General features: G+C 41.7%; 2 protein-coding genes and 1 non-coding gene across 3 annotated transcripts in view; all 3 read right to left on the reverse strand.

Moving 5' to 3' along the window:
• Positions 1–785: 785 nt before the first annotated feature.
• SARC_30011 lies at positions 786–857 on the reverse strand. The gene has a single exon. It is a non-coding gene; the product is annotated as a tRNA-Pro (tRNA).
• A 9,112-nt stretch (positions 858–9,969) lies between these two features.
• On the reverse strand, positions 9,970–10,233 carry SARC_00481 (hypothetical protein; the record flags this gene model as incomplete). The annotated part of the gene is made up of 1 exon (XM_014305816.1): positions 9,970–10,233. One exon carries the CDS (start codon positions 10,231–10,233, stop codon positions 9,970–9,972), a length of 264 nt encoding a protein of 87 aa, XP_014161291.1.
• Positions 10,234–19,147: 8,914 nt separating this feature from the next.
• The window catches only part of SARC_00482 (hypothetical protein), a gene marked incomplete at its 5' end in the record, with an annotated part of 9,408 nt that continues 2,461 nt past the window's right edge, over positions 19,148–26,094 (reverse strand). Inside the window, 11 exons of the mRNA XM_014305817.1 lie at positions 19,148–19,454; positions 19,876–20,121; positions 20,404–20,633; positions 21,347–21,457; positions 22,102–22,185; positions 22,746–22,913; positions 23,408–23,626; positions 23,838–23,939; positions 24,524–24,598; positions 24,888–25,088; positions 25,898–25,976. Of these exons, the coding sequence (XP_014161292.1) occupies positions 19,236–19,454; positions 19,876–20,121; positions 20,404–20,633; positions 21,347–21,457; positions 22,102–22,185; positions 22,746–22,913; positions 23,408–23,626; positions 23,838–23,939; positions 24,524–24,598; positions 24,888–25,088; positions 25,898–25,976 (1,734 nt within the window). The 3' untranslated portion in view covers positions 19,148–19,235. The remainder of the gene's footprint in view (positions 19,455–19,875; positions 20,122–20,403; positions 20,634–21,346; positions 21,458–22,101; positions 22,186–22,745; positions 22,914–23,407; positions 23,627–23,837; positions 23,940–24,523; positions 24,599–24,887; positions 25,089–25,897; positions 25,977–26,094) is intronic.

The following is a 26,094-nucleotide window of genomic DNA, read 5'->3' on the forward strand; positions in this document are numbered from 1 at the left end:
GAGATTTACTGCAGATGCATATTCATGTGTAAACGTTTCGATGGACGCATATGAGTACTTTCCGTAGCTGTATGTAAATGAGTGTTACGAATAAGACGACGAGGCGTAGTCAAAAGCATATAAATGTTCGGCGAACGTGTTGCCCTTCTAGTGTGTTAAGACGTCGCATACCTCGTGCCTATTTCAAATCGCAAAACTGGATACATTCAATGTAATTCAAGAGTCTTGTATTAAATTTATGCGTTGATATTGGAAGTTCTGAAATAACTCTGCTTTGGAACGAATACGAATGCGAAGGTGCCAGGAAGGAGTGTAATAAAAAAAGGATCCGTTCAAAAATCGGGGCGAATCTCTAAAATCTCATGAATTTCATCTGCAATTCACAATCCTTGACGACAATTGCATATAAATACTGTATCCCGTAAATTCCTTTTTTGTTTCTCGTCGAAAAAGTCGTTAACCTTTTTAACTGCGCATTACAGCAAATTGACGTGTATTACATCTCAAATGATTGGTATGCCATGATAATATTATGTGCTCCATTTTTTTCTGACGGGGCCGCCTCTGCCAACCAAGAAATCAATCACAAACAAGTTGTCGAAAAAAACACTAAAACAGACCGCCGGACGGGAATTACACGACTTCTCGAGTACCGGATAGCACAAGCAATGGACCATTTAACGCACCAGCGCTGCCAGAGAGTATGTGAATAGCTTACGAGCGTGTAAGGCGAGCTCATAAAAACCATTGTTTCCCAATTTTGTCGACAATACTAAAATTTAATTGGCGGCGTCCAGGAATCGAACCTGGGACCTCTACCACCCGAAGGTAGAATCGTACCACTAGACCAACGCCGTATGTTTTTAGTCTGACATTACATTATCTATAGCACTGTAAAATTATTTATATCTATTCGGTTGGTTTGCAACGTAAGTTAAAATTGGAATATATGATCTGGCTTCTGAACATGGCGATCAGTTCAAGCAGACTTCACTGGCATAACAACTATACGCTAATTTGATATTTTATATATGATCTTATTTGATTGAGAAAGCAGTTCCACAGCGACGGATCATCGAGTTAGGAAACCCTACGGTGACATCTGCACGCCACACTTAGCCACTTTATTACCACTGTGGTTGTAGATAATCGGAACGGATGTAATCTGGCACAACCTAAGTCGATGATTGAACTTCTTACTGGCTGATCATCGAGCAACTATTTATCACGTCTAATATTAGAAAAGTGATGTTACAACTACAAGTAGGTATATAATTGAAGAGACAAGGGCAACTTGGAATCCCTAAGAGACTCCCTGCTGTTGGTTTTGGCGTGCACCGATACCATTGATAATGAAACATTAATGTACCTGACCTAGACATTCGACTGATTTGATTACTCCACGTAACTTTATCACAACTCGCAGATGTCGAAGAAAAAGGTTAAAATAACATTAATACATTTAAGTCTTATAGGTCGACTCTGCCACTTATCTGTTATCTCTTTACAATTTTAATGACCTGCCTTTCCCGGCCAATCCATTAGGCTGATGTAACGCGCTTCATTACCAGTGGTTTAACCGATCGAGAACCACACCTTGTAAGTCGCTTTACGTCTTTTTATGTTGTATCACCTACCAACATATATAGATTTATCGCGATATGAAATCACTATTAAATACCAGGCTGACACGCATGCAAACTGTTATTACTCACAAGTTATCACCACGGATCGATTATAGCACATGAAAGCTCCGCTGGTTTCCGGGGTTAAAATTAGGGACGCACTGTAAGCTAGAATACTGGAGTAGATCGATAAGAATAGTTTATCGATATCGAATCGAACCTGATAACTACTACGTATTCTTACAAAGCGAGAGCAAAAATCTCCCTGCTGATAGTTCACACTTGAATTGATCATAGCATTAGCAAAAGTGTTTTTATAGAAACAGCCGTGTTACTTCTAATACGAATTAATTCTGCATCTGCTAGTAGTGTTTAAAGAATTAGGACTGATAGTATTGTTTGTGATCAACATCTTGAATACGTACAAGGAACATGCAAATGTTTGGGTAGTTGCAAACAATGACAAACCGAATTCGCGGAATGGATATAAATATTCAATACATAGCAGGCAATTAACTTATTTTACCGGGCAATACTGCCGAGAGTGAGCTCATTGTTACTTCCGCGACGATTTAAAGGCACACGCTGATGATTTGATCATTTCGAACTGAAAAAGACTAAGCAGCGCGTATAGCACCAGTATATGTCATGATATTAAGCTGCTCGTACTTGAGATGATTCAGAATGTAACCAATCATACAACTACGACTCATGTGGTCCTCGAAGATGGGCAATGGTGATTGTACATATTTGTGTGCTGCCAAAAGATTGCTCATCATGTTTCCGATGCGAATATTTATTCTCTTAAAGATGGTTTGCGTGTGTCAATCGACATCTTTTTTTTCTCTCACAAAATATCAGTTGGGATTTACATGCATGTGAGTACTCGATCACTTTACGGGAGTCCCTCCACAAGTTACACGCATCAAACTAAAACCAACTAAAGGGGTGAATACAAAATATCGAAGATTGGCAGTGGTGATTGTACATATTTGTGTACTGAACAAAAGATTGCTCATCATGTTTCCGATACGAATATTTAATCTCTTAAAGATGGTCATGTTTCCTATGCGAATATTTAATCTCTTCAAGATGGTTCGCGTCTGTCACTCGATATCTTATTTTCTCTCAAAAAATAACAGTTGGGATTTATATACATTTGAGTACCCTGTATCTTTACGAGAGTCCCTGTACAAGTTACACGTATCAAACTAAAACCAAATAGAGGGCTCAATACTAGATAGACGGGATACATAGAACATACCCCTACACTTCAGTCGCTATCAATATCATGGTAAGTTGAGGAATCACCTCTTAGAAAAGATAATTTGATAATCATGAACTAAAGAGGACTAATCAGCCTGTATAGCACCAGTATATGCCATGATAATAAGTTGCTCGCACTTATTGAGATGATTCAGAATTGTATCTGCAGTATGTTTCACAAAGAGTGTGCCAATTAAAGGTTAAAAGTCGTCCCGGTTATATAATATTACATTTCGGTTTCGATTCAAACTTTGAATTTCTTAAAGATTGTTCGTGTGTCACGAGATAACTCTTTTTACTCCGGCAAAATATCAGTTAGGAATTATACATATTTGAGTACCTTTTATTTTTACGGGAGTCCTTCTTCAAGTTGCATGCACCAAATTACAATAAAATTACAGGTTGAACGATCAATAAACAAATACATGAAACAGAAACCTACACTTCAGTCGCAATTCATACAATAGCGAGTTGATAAATCACCTCAAAGGTACGACATTGGTTCTATAATTTGCATATACCGTTTGAAAGATTATAAATCTAGCAAATTTTAACTAAGAGGTTAACTAAGAGGTTGCCAAGTAAGTGTTAAAAGCCAGCTCAGCTGTAGAATATTTTGGTCGGTTTCTATTCACACTTCGAATCTTTTAAAGATTGTCCGTGTGCGCAAGTTACACGCATCAATGTATAATCATGTAGAGTATGAAGAGTAGCTGAAAGGTACGAGACAATAGGATGCAATAGACCTCTTCTCAAGTACGGTTATCTCAGCTAGGAAAAGTCCTTAGTCTGAGAGAACCGAACTGAGTCTTTATTCGTGCTTTCATTAGACTCAGGATTTACTTGAGTGTTTCTCTCACACGCGGGAGTCCCGGTATATCTTACCGATTCTACCGCTGATATTTCTGATGACCCTAATACCAGAAATATTCCAATCCTAATTCCAAAACTCAGTATTTGATTATTCTGGGTTTTGGGATTTAGATTGGCTTTTTGATAATCTGGTCCCTAGATGCTACAGCCCCCCAACTTTATGCTTCTTAGCCTGCGTAGGAGTAGAAAGTGACATCTTACATTACTAGATTATCTAGAGGTTGGTGTTTGTATACAGGGAAAAACTTGTTCCTTAGTGGGCATAAGATGAAAAACCTGCCACCATTATCTATTACATATTACCGATTAATTAAATTTATACTATAGCAGGAGTTCACTACCACGCTCATCGGAGTCAGTCTTGACCGGTGCTCTCGGTTGATCTCAACTTGGCTTAGGAAAACGCATCTCAACGGTGGTTCTCAGCCGAGTCTCTGGTCCTTGTCCCTCTGGTGTGTGGGGGGAGCATGCTTCTAGGCGAGAAAAGTGGGAGTGTCTTGTGGTATCAGTGAGACTTGCTTAGGTTCCCCGACTCGTGCTCTGTCTGTGGCTCGCTGATCTTTCATCAGTACTCGTTGTCGTTGGCTTCTTTGGCCTTGACTGCCTTCGTTTACGTCTCCGGCGTTGACGGTATGTTTTAATGACATCAGCATCTGCAATGTCTGATTCATGCGTCCAGGTACGCTCATCATCTGTCTATTGCAGTAGGTACTCCTGGGATCCATCACCTCGTATGGACGGCCTGTCATCGACTATCGATGAGAACTGTGTCTCTTCGTTTGGTTGTACTTGATTGTTGGTGATAAATGCTTCCGGATCATTGGCCCTTTTTACGAGTCCAAGTAGCTCATCACTGATCGAGTCAGGATATTCGGGGGCTTTAGTCCCATCAAGGTTACAGACAAAATACCCGTTGCCCTCCCTGCATACTATTTTGTATGGTCCGCCATTTGGTGCTGTTAACTTGTTCATCTCACCTTGATAGCAGACCATGACAAGGTCCCCTTCTTAGAAGTTTACATGCTTCTGTTGGTATTTTCAATCGTATGCTGCTCGCATCTTCTCTTGATATTGTGCAACATTGCTCTCTAGTTGTAGCCTAATGGTTTCTTCTAGATATTGTAGTCGCTCCTTCCAAGATACTGTTGTACCGGGTGCGGTCACTAGCTCATTGTAGTCCGTGAGTTGATTTTGTCTGCGACCAAAGTACACATTAAAGCGCGGATACTTGTGTCTTCTGGATGTACGCAGATTATGGCCCATTTGTACGAATGGAAGTCGTGAACACCAATTACCTGGGTTCTGTTCAACGAATTTCCGTAACAATGGCATGAGGTCTCTATGTGATCGTTCGTTCGCGCCTAAGACTTTAGGTTGATACGGCCGAGAGACTAGGTGTTGCATTGGCGCTTGTTCAACAACTTTTGAAAGTATGCTGTTAACATATTCAGTGCCTTGGTCCGTTTGTATGATTTGTGGGAATCCATGTTCACACATGATTGGTACCAGAGTGCGTGCTATAGTAGCCGCGGATTTGTCCATCATTGGACGTAGAATGACGTATGACGAGTATACGTCAAGGTATACTAACACATATGTGTGTCCTCTATTATCATCCAATAGTGGCCCTATGGTATCCACTTGGACTCTGTCGCTTGTGTATGCGGCTGTAATTGATTGTAAGGTATAAAATCCTTTCTTGTGTATTTTATTTTTGAGACATGATATACATCCATCAATGAACTTGTGTACATGTTGTTGTATATCATCCCAATCATGTCCATCAGATTGCAACTTGTGTACCGTTTCCTCAGGAGTGTAATGTCCCAAGTTGTGGTATTGCTCAATGATGTTGACATGTGTCTCATATTCTGTTGTATGTGGTGCGTCTCCAATGTGAACTGGTTCTGACGCTGCAACGTGTATAGCAGGTTGTTCCCGCGTTGAATCGAAGTATGGAGACCTAGCTCCTATCTTTGCGACTAATATGACACCCCATGAGGTCTTGCCGCAAGCCTTCTTGCCCTCTTTGAGGAACGTGTTGTGAGTGTTTTCCACTAGCAGCGGGCCTTCTTCTGATAAAGACAAGAACTTTGGAAATCACGAGGTATTGGTGTAATATGGTACACATATTGTGATACTGGTTGCCTCTTCAATGATTTTTTCGAGGACATCAGGTATGAGTTCCCATGGTGGATTCGCCCATGCTTTAACTTCTTGCGCCCATTTTTGGTTTAGCGCATTCTGCTCTTTGGTGTAGTATTTATCCGTGTGTGCATTGTGTGCTAATGCAAACAGATCCACTGTGAACTTCCCAAATCTTCGTTCCGCTTCTTGGTAGAATCTGGGATGTAACATCCAGTCTATAGCCGAGATGCTTACGGGCATGTTCGTTTCCAAGGTGGTGTACTCTTGGCTATTATGTGTTGCCTCATTCGCCTGTTGTAATACTTTTGACTCTTTGGTACTAAAAGTATCTTCATGTAGACGTGACAACATATCTGCCATCTGGTTGTCCTTGCCTGGGACATGTATGATGGAGAAGTGGTGGTGGAACGTTCTTGCTATCCACTTGGCTATCATTGGGTGTAACGTCTGTCGATTGTTCATTTGCGTGAGCGCTTTGTGATCTGTCCACAGTGTTATGTCCCCCCTTTTGATGTATTCCGAAAAATGTTCTAGGCTATATACAAGTGCTAGTAGCTCTTTGGTATTTGTGCCATATCGTTGTTGTACTGGATTCAATCCTTTTGAGAAGTAGAGAATGTCCCTTCTGACTCCATCGATGACTTGAAATAAACACCCTCCTATGCCATAGTCACTAGCATCGTTCATAATTTGAAACGGTACCCCATCAACCGGGTATGCTAACGTCGCTGAACAGGCGATGGCTTCTTTGAGTTCTTCCCACTTCTTGATTAGTTCCGGTGTCCATAACATGGATATGTTCTGGTTAATTTTTCCTTTCATTAGGTTCCGAAAGTGTTTCGTTGTGTGGGCAAAGTTGGGGACATTGTCTCGCATGTAATTTGCTAGTCCCACTGCTTTGTGCAGATCTCTTTTTGTTCTGGGTAGTGGCCAGTCCATCATTCTTTTCTGTTTCTCAGGGTCTGCTTTGAGGCCCTGTGTGGTGACTTTCACCCCAAGAATGTTGTCCACTTTGACCGCAAAGGCACACTTGTTGTGGTCGAGTCGGAAGTTTGTGCTATTTAGTCGCCTGATTACTTCACGAACTGCCTTGCGATGTTCTTCTTCTGTAAGACTCGCAATGACTATGTCATATACATACACTTGCACTCCTGTGATATTTATGAGCAGATTTGCCATGACTCTCTGGAATTGTGCTGTGGGTGAGTGTAGTCCAAATGGCACAGTCTTGAATCGAGTATTGCGCTCCTCTCCACGAGAATGTGAAGAAGTGTTGGCTTGCTTCGTCTACTAGGAAGTGGTGAAATCCACCTGTGAGATCGATATTTGAAAAGAATTGCGCTCCTTGTAGGTTGTGTAATACTTCCTTTATTTTTGGTAACACAAACTTGTCTTGTTCGTATTGGTAGTTGATCTCACGTAAGTCTAGACAGGTCCTGACTTTTTTGAGTAGACCTGTTTGGTCATGTTCACCTGTTGACAACAACGGTAGATTCACCGTTGTTGGTTTGTCTCGTTTGTATATATGGCCATCGTGGAGCCATCGTTGCACATTCTCATCCGTTTGCGAAATGTATTTGTGTGGAACAAAGTTGACTTTAGCATGCCTCATTTGTCTGACGTTGATTTCATTTGCAGGTACCGTGACTGTGGAGCCTGGTAGGTTGCAATGAACGTCAGGAGGTATATTTGTGTTGGTGTCCAGGAAGTCTGTCAGTGACTCTCTGAAACCTTCTTGTTCATGCTCTGAGTCCTCTTCATGTGGTGTGAGGAGTGATTCACACGTTGCATCTGTTGGTATAAGTGGGTTGATTAATACCGCTATATATATACTTATGTATGGTAGAATGTCCATACCTAGAAGTATTGGTGTTTTCTTTTTAGGCAAGTCCAATACTTCAAAGCATTGAAAGGTTTTTCTGCCTCCGTAGTCAATGTCACAAACTTCTGTTGCTCCAATGCGTTGTATTCTTGCATCTGTTTGTGCTAGTTGTATGTAACCCGGTTGCGTTCTAACAGAAAGATATAATTCTGATACTACACTTGTGTCCATGCATGAGCGTTGTGCGCCCGAGTCTACTAGTGCATTGTATGTATTGCCATTGATTTGTATGTCAATGTGTAAACGTTGGTCTCGTGGTGCGGGAAGTAAAGATAAAGGCTGATAATATATATCATATGCATTTATTAACAGCGTTTCTTCGTCTGTGAATACATTGAGTATGTCAGCCAGGTCAATCATGTTTGCTTCCGCCCACCAGTGTTTTCAGTGTGCATCACCTTCAATGATGTCCTCCACCTTGCCAGATGTAATGGATAGTCTTGCTATCTGCACCTCCTTCTTGGCTTGTTGTGCAGCCTTCTCAGCTTGATCACCTTCTTCTCGGGACATTCACTGTACCGATGTGGGGCTGGCGATTCATGACAGTAAGGACATGCACGTTCTTCACGTACTCCCTTCTTTTTCTGTGTCTACCCTCCTTGATTGTGCTGGTTGTGCGTACCATTGTCTATCTTGTGACGTTTGTTGGCGTTCGTAGAGTTATCCTCCACCTGCGCGTTCGCCTGCGTATTGTTGCGTTTATTTGCATTGTTTGCAGCTCGCGCCTGATACCTCAATTATTCAGTGGAGCCAGTGGCTGTGAATGTGATGAGGCGCTTCATGGCATTCCAAAATCGACAGTGGCTACCGGTTATTTGTCTGGAATATACTCGCCGACATCTAGGAGACTTTGACGTAGTTCCTTTAGTTGCTGTATACTTTGTTCAGTGGAGCCAGTGGCTGTGAATGTGATGAGGCGCTTCATGGCATTCCATAATCGACAGTGGCTACCGGTTAGTTGTCTGGAATATACTCGCCGACATCTAGGAGACCTTGACGTAGTTCCTTTAGTTGCTGTATACTTTGTTCAGTGGAGCCAGTGGCTGTGAATGTGAAGAGGCGCTTCATGGCATTACAAAATCGACAGTGGCTACCGGTTATTTGTCTGGAATATATTCGCCGACATCTAGGAGACCTTGACGTAGTTCCTCTAGTTGCTGTATACTTTGCTCAGTGGAGCCAGTGGCTGTGAATGTGACGAGGCGCTTCATGGCATTCCAAAATTGGCCGTGGCCACCTGTATTGTTGGTAACACAAATGTAATTAAATAATTCAGACGATGTTTTAGAGTAATTATTTTGGTAAACACTGGTGACGATTTCCTCTTTGATGGAATCCATCATTGTACGTCTGCACCGGGCATTAGCGAGTGTATCAACAATACAGAGCTGCTCACAATATGGATGTAGTCTATGGAGTACGCCGAAGTGCACAAGTTCTATTTTGAGGCCCCATGATTCATTTGCTGAAAGTTTCCCAACTCTCAAGTTTAGTGCGGTTGTATATGTCCTTATACTTGGGGAACACCTTGGTCGGTGGCGGTAATACCATATTTTTCGGCTAGCATGATGAATTTACCTCGATTTCATTGATTTTGGTAACAGTGGTGACCAGTTCCTCTTTGATGGAATCTATCATTATACGTCTGCACCAGGCATTAGCGAGTGTCTCAACAATACAGAGCTGCTCACAACCTGGATGTAGTCTATGAAGTACGCCGAAATGCGCAAGTTCTGTTTTGAGACCCATGATCCAGTGACCAGTTCCTCTTTGATGGAATCTATCATTATACGTCTGCACCAGGCATTAGCGAGTGTCTCAACAATACAGAGCTGCTCACAATCTGGATGTAGTCTATGAAGTACGCCGAAGTGCGCAAGTTCTATTTTGAGACCCATGATCCATTTACTGAAGTTTTCCCAATTCTCAAGTTTAGCGCGGTTGTATATGTCCTTATACTAGGGGCACTCAGAGAGGGGAACACCTGGGTCGGTGGCGGTAATACCATTTTTTTTTGTTGGCATAGCATGATGAATTTACCTCGATAACACCGGAGTCTTTGAGTTAGTGATCTTGTCCAATGCCTCTTGCAGTTCAATACGGGTAGTATCGAGCTTAAGTTGAAGAACAGAGAAGTTGTCGGTAGATTTCTCGGACTGCCCGTAGAGACGCAATTCAGTTTTTTAGGCGATCTGTTAGTTTTTTGGGATCGATTTGTAGTGTTTCGTGTTTAGCTAGAAGCACTTTATGTTCATCGCCTAACTGCACATTATAACGTTTGTAGTTATCGAGATCGGCTTGAACATATTTGCGTTGTTTGTTTGCGTGATATAGATCACTACGTGTCATTGTAAGTTGTGCTATTGCTTTCGCAGTAGAGCCGAACATTTCATCGTAGGAGATGCGGATATCCTTGATAACGTTGTTGATGGCATCCATGTGACCGTTGGCAGATTCGAGAGTGGTATATACGGGTAGTTCCGGCCAGAATTCTCATGTCCAACAGGTCCTAGTAATTTGTATATATCGTTAAATTTCACTAAGAGTTTGTCAGGTTAATTGTAAAGGCCCTATCGACTCTACCACAATACTTTTGGTCGCGATTTAAACTTGTGAATCGATTAGAATGTCCGTGTGCTTCACGAGATACATTTTCTGTGAAAGAATCAAATAAACAGATGCATAAAACAGGAGCCTACACTCCAGTCGCTATTCGTAACATAGTTAGTTGATGGATCATCTTATATGTACAAAGGCGTGGGTCATATATTTCGCATAAATCGTTTGAAATATATACAGCACATATTCAATTCACTAAGAGTTTCTCAAGTTAATGTTGAAAGCCGTCTCGACTCTAGAATATTAGGGTTAGATTGTGTGTATAATGAGATAACTCTAATTACTTTGATAAAATATCCGCTGATATCTATATGCAGTTGAGAATCGGTTTTCTTTACGGAAGTCCCACTTCAAGTTGCACGCATCTATCAACCTACTGATGGATTCTACACTAAATAATTAGATATATAAAATACCCATACTGCGGTCGTTATCCGAGCATAGCAAGTTGATGGATCACCTCATAGATACAACGACACGGGTCCTATACTTTGCATAAAATATTGTAAACATAGCAGGTATTCACTTGAGAGTTTGCCAAGTTAATGTTGAAAGCGCCCTCGGCTAAAAAATAAAACGTTTGGTTTTGATTCCAACCTATAATTTCTTATATATTGTCCGTGTGTATCACGTGACAACTTTTCTCAGATAAAATCAAATAGACAAATGCAAAATGATAGCCTTCCACTTTAGTCGCCATTCATAAAATAATAAGTTGATGAAATATACCTCATGAATTCAAAGACACGGGTCCTATACTATGCATCAATTGTTTGTAAGATTGTAGATAAATCCAGTAAATTTTTACTAAGAGTTTGCCAATTCAATGTTGTAAGCCCTCTCGGCACAGAATAATACGATTGGTTTTTATTCAAAGTATATAATTTCTTGAAGCTCGTCCGTGTGTGTCACGAGATAAGCTCTTGTTATTCTGACAAATATCAGTTGGGAATTGTACATTTGAGTATCGCTTTTCTTCACGGAAATCCTGATTCAAGTTACACGCATCAAATGACAACCAACTAATGGGTCGGACACTGAATAAACGGATACTTAAGAAACCTACGCTTCAGTTGCTATCCATCACATAATATGTTGATGATTTGATTCATAGATACAAAGACGCTGTTTCAATACTTTCACATAAACCGCTTAAAATATCGTAAAATTAGTAAATATTTCAATAAACATGATACGTTTGGTTTTGATTGAAATTTTTAACCTCTCAAAGATTGTCCTGTGTGTCACGACATACCTCTTGTTATCTCTGACAACGTATCAGTTGCTATCCATAAAGTAGTAAGTTGATAGGATACTTCATAGGTACAGAGAAACATAGGTCCTATAGTTATTTGAAATTCTAGAAATCCAGGAAATATTGACTAAGAGTTTGTCAAGTTAATGATGAATGACTTATCAGCTACAGAATAATACGGTTGGTTTCGATTCAATATATTTTCTTTTTAAAGATTGTCTGTGTGTGTCACGAGAAATTTTTTGATATTCTGACGAATATAATTCGGGATATATATGCATTTGAGTACCTTATCTCTTTACTGGAGTCCATCTACAAGTTACACGAACCAAATGACAACCAACTGATGTGTTGAATACATCATTTCAGCCGCTATTCACATCATAGTAAGTTGATGGATCACCTCAATGATATAAAAACATGGGTCCTATATTTTGCATAAATCGCTTAAAATATTGTATACCCAGCAAATTCTAACTAGATTGGCGATAGAATAGTACGGTTTTGATTCAAACTTTCAAATATCGTAAAGATTGTCCATTGTGTCACGACATAACTCTATATTTTTCTGACAAAATATAAGTTGCGGAATAAATGCATTTGAGTACGCTTTCCCTTTACGAGAGTTCCTCTAGAAATGAGACGGAGCAAATTACAACCAACTGATGGTTTGAACACCAAATAAACAGATACGTAAAACAGACTCATCCACTTCAGTTGCTATCCATAACGTAATAAATTGATGGATCACATCATAGATGCAACGGCATGGGTCCTGCATGGACAAATCTGTTGGAATATCGTCAATTCAACAATACTTCACTGAGAGTTTGCCAAGTTAATGATGAAATATTTCTCGATTTTGATATCATGTTTTGGTTCGATCCAAACTTTAAATATCTTAAAGATTGTTCGTTTATGGAGAAATCGGTTGGAATATTCTAAATCCAGCAAATCTTCACTAAATTTGCCAAGTTAATGATGAAATATCTCTCGACTCTAAACCGATACGTTTGGGTTCGGTCCAAACTTCAAGGATCTTAAGGATTGTCCATGTGTTTCACGAGATATGTTTTCTGCGATAAAATCAAATAAACAAATGCATAGCAGAATCCTACACTTCATTTGCTGTTCATAGTATAGTAAGTTGATGGTCACCTCATAAATACAAAGACGCAGTACCTATAATTCGCATAATTCATTTGAAATCCAGGTAACTTTCAGTAAGAATTTGTTAAGTCAATGTTGGAAGTCCTTTCGGCTATATAGTAATAAGTTTGGTTTCGATTCAACCTTTTAATACCTTTTCAACTCTGTCTGTTGTGATACAACGTAACTCTTAATTTCTCTGACAAAATGTCAGTTGTTATATGCATCTGAGTACTCTTTCTGCTTACGAGAGTCCCTCTATAAGTTAGACACAGCAAGTTACGACCAAATGATGGGTTCGAACTCTAAATAACTAGATACACATAACATACCTCTGTACCCCAGTCGCTATATAACATAATAGGGTGATTTATCACCTCATAGATACAAAACATGGGTCCTATGTGCATAAATTGTTTGAAACATTGTATATCCAGCAAAGCCCTCTCCGCTATAGAATAATAGATACGGTTGTTTTTGCTTTAAACTTAGAATAACTTGAACAGTGTTCGTGTGTGTCACGAGATAGGTCTTCTGATAAACAAACTAAATAAACACATCGATACTACAGAAACCTACACTTCAATCGCTATTCATAACAAAGTAAGTTGACAGATCACTTTATAGATACAAAGACATGGGTTCTATACTTTGAACTAATCGGTTGAAATAAGGAAAATAATTTTTTTTTCAATTTGGTTAGAGATTTATATGTATACTTGTACATCAGGCTTCATAGTCGTTGGAGAGGTTCTGGGAAATTGAAGGGAAGTTGAGATTGTCGAACTGTCGCGAGAAGCTCGGGGCGAGTGATGCAACGATGGAAGACATACGGTGCGTTAGTTCACGGCGATGGATACAGCATACATCTACCACCGGGTGAGAACTAAAACCTGTGTGCCATTGCGTGAAATAAAGCTGGCCCACACTTGTAGTGATAATATGGGCTGAGTCGGTCTGAGATATTTTGAACGTGATACCAAGGAGGGTGAGTTTGTCAATCGCAATTCTGTTTCGGAGCGAAGTTGGGGGCTATCCGACACTACACCACACAACTGATGTAATTGTAATATCCTGGCTAACTATAGCGGGAAGTATCATAGGTGGTACCAGAAGTCTCGAAGATTTGGTCTGTACCGAAATATGAAAATAGTGCTTCAGTAAAGTGATGAGACGGGGTATGGGGAACATCAATCTATCGACCAGTACTGGATGGGGATAAATTGGTGCCTATTGTTCATGGAGGAAGAAAGCTTCCGAGATGTTCGTGGAGAGTCCATATGCCGTGGTAATCATGCCGATCCTGTAGTTGTTGTAGTAAGTTCGGTCCAATTGAATTAGGGCCACCAGAATACGCCTTATTAGAGAACTGATACAAGCAAAGTGGATGGACGTAAAGGTTTTATCTCCGGGGCATATAGGACAGAGGCACCCACCGGTACGATAGTCAAGCAATTGGAACAGTAATGTGTTGGTTGCTATCATGGCACAAATGGGTATTGGAATTTGGTTAGAGATTTATATGTCTACATGTACATCAGGCTTCATAGTCGTTGGAGAGGTTCTGGGAAATTGAAGGGAAGTTGAGATTGTCGAACTGTCGCGAGAAGCTCGGGGCGAGTGATGCAACGATGGAAGACATACGGTGCGTTAGTTCACGGCGATGGATACGGCATACATCTACCACCGGGTGAGAACTAAAACCTGTGTGCCATTGCGTGAAATAAAGCTGGCCCACACTTGTAGTGATAATATGGGCTGAGTCGGTCTGAGATATTTTGAACGTGATACCAAGAAGGGTGAGGTTGTCAATCGCAATTCTGTTTCGGAGCGAAGTTGGGGGCTATCCGACACTACACCACACAACTGATGTAATTGTAATATCCTGGCTAGCTATAGCGGGAAGTATCATAGGTGGTACCAGAAGTCTCGAAGATTTGGTCTGTACCGAAATATGAAAATAGTGCTTCAGTAAAGTGATGAGACGGGGTATGGGGAGCATCAATCTATCGACCAGTACTGGATGGGGATAAATTGGTGCCTATTGTTCATGGAGGAAGAAAGCTTCCGAGACGTTCGTGGAGAGTCCATATGCCGTGGTAATCATGCCGATCCTGTAGTTGTTGTAGTAAGTTCGGTCCAATTGAATTAGGGCCACCAGAATACGCCTTATCAGAGAACTGATACAAGCAAAGTGGATGGACGTAGAGGTCTTATCTCCGGGGCATATAGGACAGAGGCACCCACCGGTACGATAGTCAAGCAATTGGAACAGTAATGTGTTGGTTGCTATCATGGCACAAATGGGGATTAGAGTGTGTTCGCGGCAGTGGGTAAAGCTACTATGGGATGGCTTGTCCTGGTCCGTGATGGGAGGTTCTCCCTTTATAAGTCGGTAGTAGTATTGACGGGCGAGCCTTGCCTGCTATCTCCTTGGTTGTGAGACGTTGTAGGGTATTATGTCGGATCTGCTCGCGAAGCTTACGGAGTTCCTTGTGTTAAGGTGTACACCCGCCCTTTGATTCTAGAAAAGCGTAAATACTGAACGGAAATTTGTCCGGAGGTCTGTTACGTGTCCAAGCGGGTCTTGTAAGTGGGGCGAGTGGGTTTGTACTGTTGATTGAGTCAAGATGTAGTCCCAGGCAGTCACCAAGGTACTCCGCAAATTGACGTGCTGGAAGTAAACAGCAAAAGCGAAGAACTGTATGCGCTGGTATGGAAGTTTTGGGAATATAGTGCCTGATATAATCCTATACTTTGCGTAAATCGGTTGATATGTTGTAAAACCAGTAAATTTTTACTTGGAGTTTACCAAGTTGATGTTAAAAGCAGTTTTGGCTATAGAAGTATACGGATGGTGTCGATTCATACTTCTTATCTCAAATATTTTCTTTGTGTGTCTCGAGTCAAATAAACAGATACGTAAAACTTAAACCTACACTTTAGTCACTATCCATAACATAGTCATTTGATGGATCATCTCATAAATACAAAGGTATCGGTCCTATAGTTGCATAAATTGGTTAAAATTGTAAATCGAGCAAACTGTCACTAAGAGTTTGCCAAGTTAATGTTAAATACATTTCGGATTCAGAATAATACGTTTTGTTTCGATTCAAACTTGTAATTTCTTAAAGATAAAAAAAGGAGATAACTCTTGTTATTCTGACAAAATAGCAGTTGGGGTATATGTGCGTTTGATTACCTTTTTATTATTACGGAAGTCCCTCTCAATATACAAGCACACAATTACAACCAACTGATGATTTGGTCATTAAATAAGCATATACAAAAAAATGTATCACCTCAAAGATATAAAGATATGGATCCAGTACTTTGCATAAATCGTGTCAAAGACTGTAAATCCAGCAAATTTAACTAGGAGTTTGCCTAGTTGCTGTTGAAAGTCCTATCAGCTCTAGAATAATACGTTTGGTTTCGTTTCAAACTTTTATTCTTTTAAAAATGGTTCGTTGAGTCACGACATAACTTGTTTTCTCTGACATTTTTCTCTCTCCGGCAGTTCGACGACAATCTTAACTTCCCTCAAATCTTCACAGAATTCTCTAACGAATATGGAGTCTGATGTGCATATAGACATATAATAATTTACCCAAATTGAAATAAATAATATTACCCCTAGTTGCGAAACAAATGCATTTGAGTACGCTTTCTCTTTACTGGAGTCCCTATATAAGGTAGACACAGCAAACTACAATCAACTGATGGTTTGAACACAAAAAAATACAGATACATAACATAGTAAGCTGATGGATCAACTCATAGATACAAAGGTACGGGCCCTATACTTCGCATAGATCGGTTGAAACATTGTAGATCCAGCAAATTCTCACTAAGAGGTTGCCAAGTTAATGTTAAAAACCCTATCGGGTATAGAATGACACGTTCGGTTTCGATTCAAACTTTAACCTCCTATAGACTGTCCGTGTAATCACAAGATAACTCTTGGTTTCTGACTAATTTCCGGTGTGGTCAGCGGGATATGTAATGCAAATTGTATCTTGAATTCATATCATAAAAAGCAAGCTCAATACCATGACATAGGCGGGTGCTACTCACGTTGCCTCGTCCTTTTCGGTTCGGGTTCATCAAATCAAGTGTGTGCTTCTAGATGATCACGAAATTATCAATGGCCTTACTCTTGGCAGTATTAGCCCGTATTGTTGGTTCGTGTATATCAAACCAGTAGGAGTGGGCCTTTTAATCCCCCCGAGAGTATCAACGGCCTAGCTCTTGGCCGTATTGGCAAATATATAACTTACTGATCGGTCAGTGTTGACGAATTAATGTCGTGCACTCGGTCGAATATTTACATATGTCGGATGACTGTACAATAAGGCATTCATGTGAGGTTTTTATACATTGCTCCAAGAACTTGAAGAGTAGTCTTGTGACAGTACACAAAAATGTATAATCACCCTCGCCACAAATCCGAGGACCGAAGGAACCGTAGTTGTATGATCAGTTGCATGTCAAAATTCATCTCATTGGATACTGCCACAAGAATTCTCATGACTACATTTCATTGTACGAAAACCTCAGATATATGCCCTATTGAAATGTCTTATTACAAACGACACTATTCGACCGAGTGTACGATATTAATTCGTCCCTTTGACTGATTTGTATTGTTCTCGTTTTACAGCGCACCTGTATCAAAGGCGATATTTTCTTCGTCAGCGATATTTCAAAGGCCCCGTACGTGTAGCCCGATCTGCGAGAATCACTACTAGATCTGGTACCAGATTTCACCTATCGCATAGAATCAGCACACCATAATAATTTCCACCACACGACTCAGGGCAAATCAATAGTAACATTGTAAATTACTTTATGTAAGGGCATCTCACTATGGCCATGTCTTCACTATGATGCAACGAGCGGGCACCGTTATCGCCTGTTTGGAAAAGGCATTTATATTTCAACTTCAACTAGAAAAATCAAAGTAATTCAGTATCTTCAAATATTGAATCAGGGGTCCCAGTAGAACTCCCGAGGAAGCTGAGCATTGGAATTTTAACCACCTGCGAAAACCTGAGATACAACATATTGATATTACTTGATGATTGTGGACCTGGATGAAAGTAGCATGACCGATACAATCATATACATATTGCCGACTTCACACATGATACCACTCGAACCATATTCATAAAATTCGATTTGAAGCTGTACCAATAGATGTTCATTTGGAGTCAACAGGAATAAGACGGAGTCGATTTGCGCTACCACACGCCTATACAGGCACGTCGGAAAACTTTAGAGTCAAACGAATTAAAGCGTAGTCGAGGTGGGTATGTGATGTCTATGCAGGCACATGGTAGACGAAAACTGTCTGAAATGTTTGATACATAGTCAATGGTGCGAATAATCGGTATACGCATATAATTGGGCATAAAGCGACCCTTACGCACATCAAAGCAGCACTACATTATGATCTTGTTAGAAAATCCAATAGTTGACGCTGTGTTTTCAGGTGTGCTTGATGCGATAGACATGTATATTTTGGCGCATTATGATGGAAGATATCGGAATCTCCATAGTAGCCGAAAGAAGTTCTAATTGTCGTGTTTTGCTTTTGCGGATGGGGCGGAATACGCGACTATCATTTCCGCCAAATGGAAATCTTCGTTCGCAGAGCACATATGCGAACAGTATACTTCCGTGCAAGCCACACATGTATTGGTCATTTGTATCGTTGTTGTACATGCATGCACACAACCGCTTCATATACACTCGTTTAGAATTATCTTTTTATTTTTACAAAACCTTGGCGCAAGCGGGTATCATGTCCGCCATAATAACACTGCTAACTTAACGCACAAAAAGGGCGGGCATCAGTATATATACACAGGTGTACGAAAGGCTATATATTACTTCCTTCAGGAAAGCAAATATACCTAAAACAGCTATTTCGTAACAAAAAAAATGTATCTCGATATGTAAAACTCCTTGGGCTGGTAGACCGCCTTAGCCGCAAAGATCCACTCATTTTCAATATCGTTTGAATAAACTGTAAGCATATTTTAGATGTGACATTCAGCTGCTCGATGAATTTAAGCAGTTGTTTTTCATATTGAATCGTTAGACGTACACATGACACACGAGAGTTAGTTCCGAACCCTTCACATCGCAGAACCAAAAACAATACCCGAAGTGAAATCAGGCACGTTGACCACTTTGTTAGTGGGAACGCTTTAAAAAAAAACAAAAAAAAACTCACATTTAAGCCGTGTTTGTCACGGAATGTAAACACAGCGTAGCGAGCAGGTAAAGATAGACTCCAGCGGGACATGATTTTGATATAAAACACAACTCGAGGTATGAGACCGTATCGGTTCTGATGTGTCAGTCAGCAGGACATAAGTTTAATTTCGAATACTAGTACGACCAATCTCTAGTAGTGCAAACGGGACAGGTTTTGTCGTGCTTCCGCCAAGCCTTGCTTCGTCATAACCATGCGTTGTTCGAGCTTGTCTGCATTGCTATCAATCCACTGCAAACTCTCCAAGTAGCAATTAAGGATATCTACGACTTTGTCTATCGTATTTTCTTGATTCGGATCCTGTGTAGTACTGTTCACTGTCTCTATGACGCCGCGAAGTTGTTCGTCCACCTGAGTGTGTGAATATGAGAAAGAAATAAATGAAGAAAATAGTATATGGAGAAGATTTACGACGAAATTTAATTTGTAGACGTTTATAGACCTAAGTGTGTTCCCTTTACAACTACTGCGAGCGTGATTTAGCATATATAATTCTGACTCAGAAGACAGCAATGAAATGAAGCGTTGCCGTTCACTGTATCTGACACTATAGTGCACAAATACATTCTCATCGCTTGTGCGATGCAATATACTAGCACAATTGGTATGCATGTGAGGATGTTGCAGCAGGTCAAAGCAACTAATAGTCTCATATACATTCTCAAACAAATGCATTGCCTTTGACATTGAATACGCGACCAAGATAGATGCACGGCGAGCACACACAACCACCACTCGATACACAAGCGGGAGACGCTGTAGGTACAATCACCTTGTTTAGTTGCCGATTCACGTCCTCCAGAGTTTCTAACATTGTCTTCCGATCTGAAGGGTTGGCCCCGCTTGTGTAAGCCTGCCCTCTCGCATTCATTTTCGCACCATTCATACGCGCTTGGCTTTTCTGTTCGTTTATGTATTCGCCTATGTCTTTTTGGTGGGCATCGATGTAGTCTATTTCCTGATTGAGCCTCTTCTGCATGGTTTTGACCTCTTCTAATTCACCGAAAACACCCTCAATCTATTAAATGATTCAGAGCAATCAGAAACGCAAATGCCCAGCGCATGAACACGGATACAGGCCCATGATGATCATGATGTTGGTTGTTCCCCAATGCACACGTGCGAATCATATAATATGTACACAACATATACCTAGGTGGCGCTAGAGAGCATTCATGCTGTATTCAACATCGAAGTTGAGTCGCACAGACTCGGACACAAAACAGTACAGACCAGAGTTTACATACGGCTACACTACGATAGGGTCCAAATCATTTCACTCAAAGACCCCTATACCTACCGCGTCTTGATTTTTGATGAGCATTTGATCTAGATTTCGAATATCCAGCGCGTGCCTACAATAATCTTGTGTATGCATCTCCAACTTGCGATTGAATGAGTCGACAATTTCTTGTACTTTCATGTTTGTAATCTCTGATGGCTTGGTCGTTGGGGCTGGGGCGGTATCAGCGGCAGCAGGTGCTGGTGCAGCCGTGGCCGATTGTGCTGTACTGGAAGACGCCGTGGTACCTAGTCGGGTTTGACGAGGATTAAATTAGTATCGCAGGGGTTTACCAGTCTAGCTTATTGCATATTGCAATCAGGGTTATGAGCCTGCGCCCGAGATGTACACATGGGACGAAGTGATATTTCCCCTCGAGTACGAGAAGATACAGCGTGGCGGTTTCTCTCACTTGATTTGAAGTATTTGTAATGAACATACGTGTTTGCGTGGTATTCGCACGTTGTGAGCATATTGATTTATAACAGACGCACATAGTATACATTGTTTGATATTGTATTGATTCGTTTGAATATAAATTGGACGAGAAATATGTGCATCGGTGTCCGTAGTTTAGATACTGATCATGGAATATTCATGCTGGATACAAGTGCATGTACATTTGATAATTAAGAATACACAGTTTGTTCAGAGGCAAAATTTCGTAAGTGTAGTATGTGAATGGCTGTAGTTCGAGCTTGATCGAAAGCTTACAATGAAGATATAAGTGCATAAAGACTGCAATATGGCGATCGTTCTATGCACATCGGACTGTATAAAGTGCATACACACGTGTAGAATCGTTCACGAGTTGGGAAGCTCATTATCAGTGTGAAGCTGAGGACCCACACCCTCACAAGAAAATGACCACATGTATATTCGAGTACAAGCACTAAATACAGAGACTGCCGGGCAGCTAAACCATCAGTGTTTAATAACAGCTAAACATGATTTATCATACCTGGTGCGGGGGCTTTAAATGTATCTGCCCCATTGGCAGCTGGTGCTGTCGTGGAGCCTGTCGCAGTTGTTCCGTGGGCCGTAGTGGAAGTGGAAGTGGAGGCTGCAGGAGCTATAGCATAGAGTCAAGATATAAAACGCGGCCTTAAGGAATGGCGGAATATGTAGCAAAGTGCAATCATTTACAAACGATCAAAACAAATAGCGTAGCTAAACGCAGCCAATGACGAGCACACGATGGAGATGATGCCTAGCATATTTTCAAAATAGCACAAATACACGCAGGATTACGCGCACATAATTGTAATGTCTGTACGATATGCAATTAAAGGACAAACAGAAAAGTAAAATACAGACAAAAGCACGAATTCATTCGACTACATCGTATGTTGAAGTGGTTTCAAATACAAACACACAATTGCAAAGAAAATGTATAAAAAGGTTCTCGGGTTACCGGTACACTCCTACCTACGATGCACTACACGCGTGCACATACGTGTTTATTCTCCATCTGCGGTGTACTTTCTATGCTACGTTTGTGCCACAGTCTGGCGCAGATTAATAAGCATTTTTAACCTAATCACATACAAGTGCTTCCATAGTAATTCAGTCAAATGTTTGTATTTAATGCAGTACGGACAACTCATCTTGAATCCAAACCACGCACACCCCCTTATATGTCGACTTGGCGACATCAAAAGTCAGCAGATATGGGAAGCCCATAAGCAACATGCATGCAAACGAATGCTAACGCACCTGCACTAGAGAACAAGCCTCTCTTTGGAGCAGCACCCGAACCCGATGCCGGCGCCCCCATATTGAATGCGGGCGCAGTGGCTCCTGTGCCAGGAATAAATCGACCGATAGTATGAGTAACAGAATCAAGATTGACTGTGAGATCGTGTTGCTCACGGTAGTTGACTGACCGCTGAACGCACCCTAGCCCATGTCGCTGTGCCGCCCTATGGGTCTCTAGTGTGTAAAATGATGAATCACTCACATAACTTTTGTCGGGACACGCACAAACGCATGATGGAATACTAGACTGGCAAGCACACAGACAAAGTCACACAGCGCGGCAAAACTCGAGCCGACGACCAATCTAGTAAATGATGGTTCTGTGGCAAGTTCTCACATGGACGAAGGCAAGGCATTGTATTGGTGATTCTCCCATACATGAGCACAAAAGGAACAAGCACAAATAAAACTACCACGTTCCGACGGATTCGCATCCAGAATAAAATCGCAAAAACAATCCGTGGCTGATCATAGCAGGAGCTAGATTACAACAGCATTAAGACATAGCTCCCCTGAATTCACACCATAAATCACCAACGCAAGCTGGTTCCAATCGACATGTCATACGACAACGCTAACCCACAACACAGATACTCAATTACCGTTTGTGGCGGGAGCAGAGGCACCGAAGCTAATACCAGCCGGTCTAGCAGCAGTGTCAGTAGAACCTACGGCACCTCCCAATGTTGAAGAGGCTGCGCCGGCGGCTGGTTTGGGCGCATTTGATGTTCCACCGAACAATCCGGTAGCAGGAGTTGTGGTGGTGGTGCCTGAGAAATGTATTGTAGTTGCCCAACAATGACTCTTTGTGCTGGTTGTGATATTGATTGGGAAAGCGATAGGGTGAAACGAAGTTGTTCTTGAAAGATACAAGGCATTTCCGCCGAGGTAGCCCGCAGTGGTCCTTATATGTACTAAAAAAAATAGATCAGAAATTTAAATACACAGTGGTGTTGTGGTATGATCACACTCGTCACATCCCCAAAGTCACACAAAAATTTGATCTCGTCACAGACAATCGAAATCCCCCCCCCCAAAAAAAAATATAGAAGTGACATTGTGTGTGAAACGGAAGTGTTTGAGATACAAATCCCAAAGATACAACTATACGTAGCTACACTCTCCAACCAGAAAGTTTTCTGTCCCGTTTGGTCCCACCTTTAAACCATAACCCAAAACAAAAGCCGGCACCATAACAAACAAACCAATGAATATAATAGGTACAGCTCAATAGAATTCACTGTAGACATTGACACACACACACCTCCCGCAGCACCAAAAGTCAGCCCAGAAGTAGCAGGCTTCTGTGCATTAGCATTGACCGCTCCGAAACTCAGCCCTCCCGCGGCAGGTGCAGGTGCAGTTGCAGCCGCAGTTGTGGTTGCGGGTGCACCACCACCGAATAAATTGGTCTGAGGGGCTGCAGAGCTTGTCCCTGTGGCACTGGGAGCGGCCCCACTAAAGAGACCACCAGCAGGCGCACCTGAGAGAAGAGCCATAAAGGGTTAATATGAGGATAATACCAATCATGCGGGTCAAGATAGGCTCTACCAGAGACACAATACCGTCAACTGCATAAAACCATCTGGTCAACATGAGGCAACGACAATACTTCACTAGCAAATCGGAGTAGTTTATTGTAGAAAGTATGAACGGCGAGCATAGATAGAAGTAAGAGAATTTTCTGCACGTACCAGTGCCTGAAGCTGGTGCACCGCTTCCGAAGGAAAGCGCGGTGGGTGGCTGTCCTGCGGTGGTGGAAGCGGCCGGTTTGGCTCCGAAGCCAGGGAAGCTACCTACACATGGTAAGTTTGTCGAAGTTTGTCGCGGATTAGCCTCAAGAATGGCGAGACTGTACTTTAAATGCGAGTGTGGCCAGTATTTGAATATGTATGCCGTCGAAAAAGACAATTTAACATATAGAATAGCTTATTGGGACAAAGTAACAACATAAATTCTCTTTGGTCCGAACGCATATAGGCTGATTGTTTGGACTAGTCTATAGTAATGGCCCAGTATAGCGATTCAGTAGGATTCGTTTATACGCGGTCGTGCTCATCCCGCTCGAACGTTGAATAACACGCAATTGTGCAGTGATCGTTCGTAAAACCCTGGAGGCCACCTCTGAATACTCACTGACTGAAATTTAGATGCTAGTTACACACTGACTCACTCGACAATACGCATATTGTTGAGTAACCTTTACCGGGCCCTCACCTATCTCAGAACACAACCCCCCAAGATATATTAAAACGAACGCACCATCAGCGAAAGGCAGTATATATTACTCGACAAACACCATTAGAATGACGACTAGCAAAGAAAATTACATGATTGTCTGTGAGGCGCTACACAGAAATTTACTTCGAATTTGCTTTACCTGCTGACGGCGCAGATTTCGTCGCGGGTGCTCCACCGAATAAACCTCCATTACCAGGGGCTGCCGCGGCCGCACCTGAACAAAAATACAAAGAAATTTTGAAAGGCATTCATACGGAGGCGGTTATTTGGGTATGAAAACAGTCAATTTATTGGTAGGTCCAAAAGCTACCATTCACTCCAAGCATTCGCACCAAGACCTGTCCAACAACTTAACGTTTTCTACACCTTTCGGTTGACGGCGGCTATAACATTAATAGCAGACAAGAGCGCAGCACCTATCTGGACTAATTAGAATTATACGCGCAACATAGACTATATGTCGGCAAGGGAGCAGAAAAATCCACCACGTCCACATAACACACCCCCGGTAGCAGCAGGCGTACCAAATCCACTTGTTGCAGGTGCAGGTGCTGCCCCCCCGCCGAAGCCACCGAGTGTCCCTGACTGAGTCGTGCCTTGCGTGCTCGTCTTAGGCACACCAAACCCACTGAAGCCAGTTTTAGCGTGTGTGCCACTAACTGCCCCAGCCCCAAAAGACGGGGCCGCGGTTGCACCTGTTGCTGCTGTATTTTGGGTGCAGATAGCAAGGGTTGGACTTTTGGCTTTATGCGAGCTTGGAAGGCCTTAGCATAGTGTCGAATTCATGTCTGTTTATAGTTGTCGCGATATTCCATATTTGGTGCGGCGTGGTCACGAATAGGAGACACATCGTAGTATTTGCAACGTAAAAAGTATATAATAAACAACTATAGAACTGGGCTCCACAATACCGCCGATGCATTCCTATATGAATACAAGCCACGCCAGGTGCTCGCGCGCAAGTGCAAGTTGAGCACACTACAGGATAGCCCACGACGGGCCAGAAGCAATTGCTGGAAGTCAGGGAATGCACAACAATAGTACTTCTCAGTAAGGCATTCTTGATAAACAGGAACAAGCCTCAACTAGGACAGTGTCTTCATCCTCCAAATATTTTACTATCGGCTTATGCAAGTCTATCAGACGGTTTAGCACCAGGTACTACAAGCCACACAAGGTAATGTATTGCAATATTCGCAAAACACTTGCACTTGCAATGCACAAGTAAGCCACAACTGCATCGGCCTCAAAACGGGACTAAAGTCAATATACATGTCTTACCAATTGAAATGGGTTATGAGCTCGAATCGTCGTGGATGTGATGTGTTTGGGCGCAATGCGGAGGAAACAGATGTCGAAACGGGTCTCGTGTGCTTACAACAAATATCACACATTCGATGCAGAGATGACAAAAATGGCTGACAACGAATGGTGCACATCACATACAGACGGATTGTGTGCGTATGTATGTAATATCACAAACTATGTATGCCTATATGTCATTTCCAAGTACCAGGTTGGGGAGCTGCGAAAGAGAAACCCGGTGTACCACCGGTAGCACTTCCGCCGGAGGTCGCTCCAAAATTGAAAGACTGCAAATGGAAAGAAGTCAGACGAGATACAAATGAGCAGAAATACCCGATTTTGATTTGTTTAGTGGGTCAGAAGGAGATAGATAGAGAGAGAGAGAGAGAGAGGGAGGGGGTGAGC

The sequence above is a fragment of the Sphaeroforma arctica genome (genome assembly GCF_001186125.1).
Source record: "Sphaeroforma arctica JP610 unplaced genomic scaffold supercont1.15, whole genome shotgun sequence".
Taxonomy (NCBI): domain Eukaryota; class Ichthyosporea; order Ichthyophonida; genus Sphaeroforma; species Sphaeroforma arctica.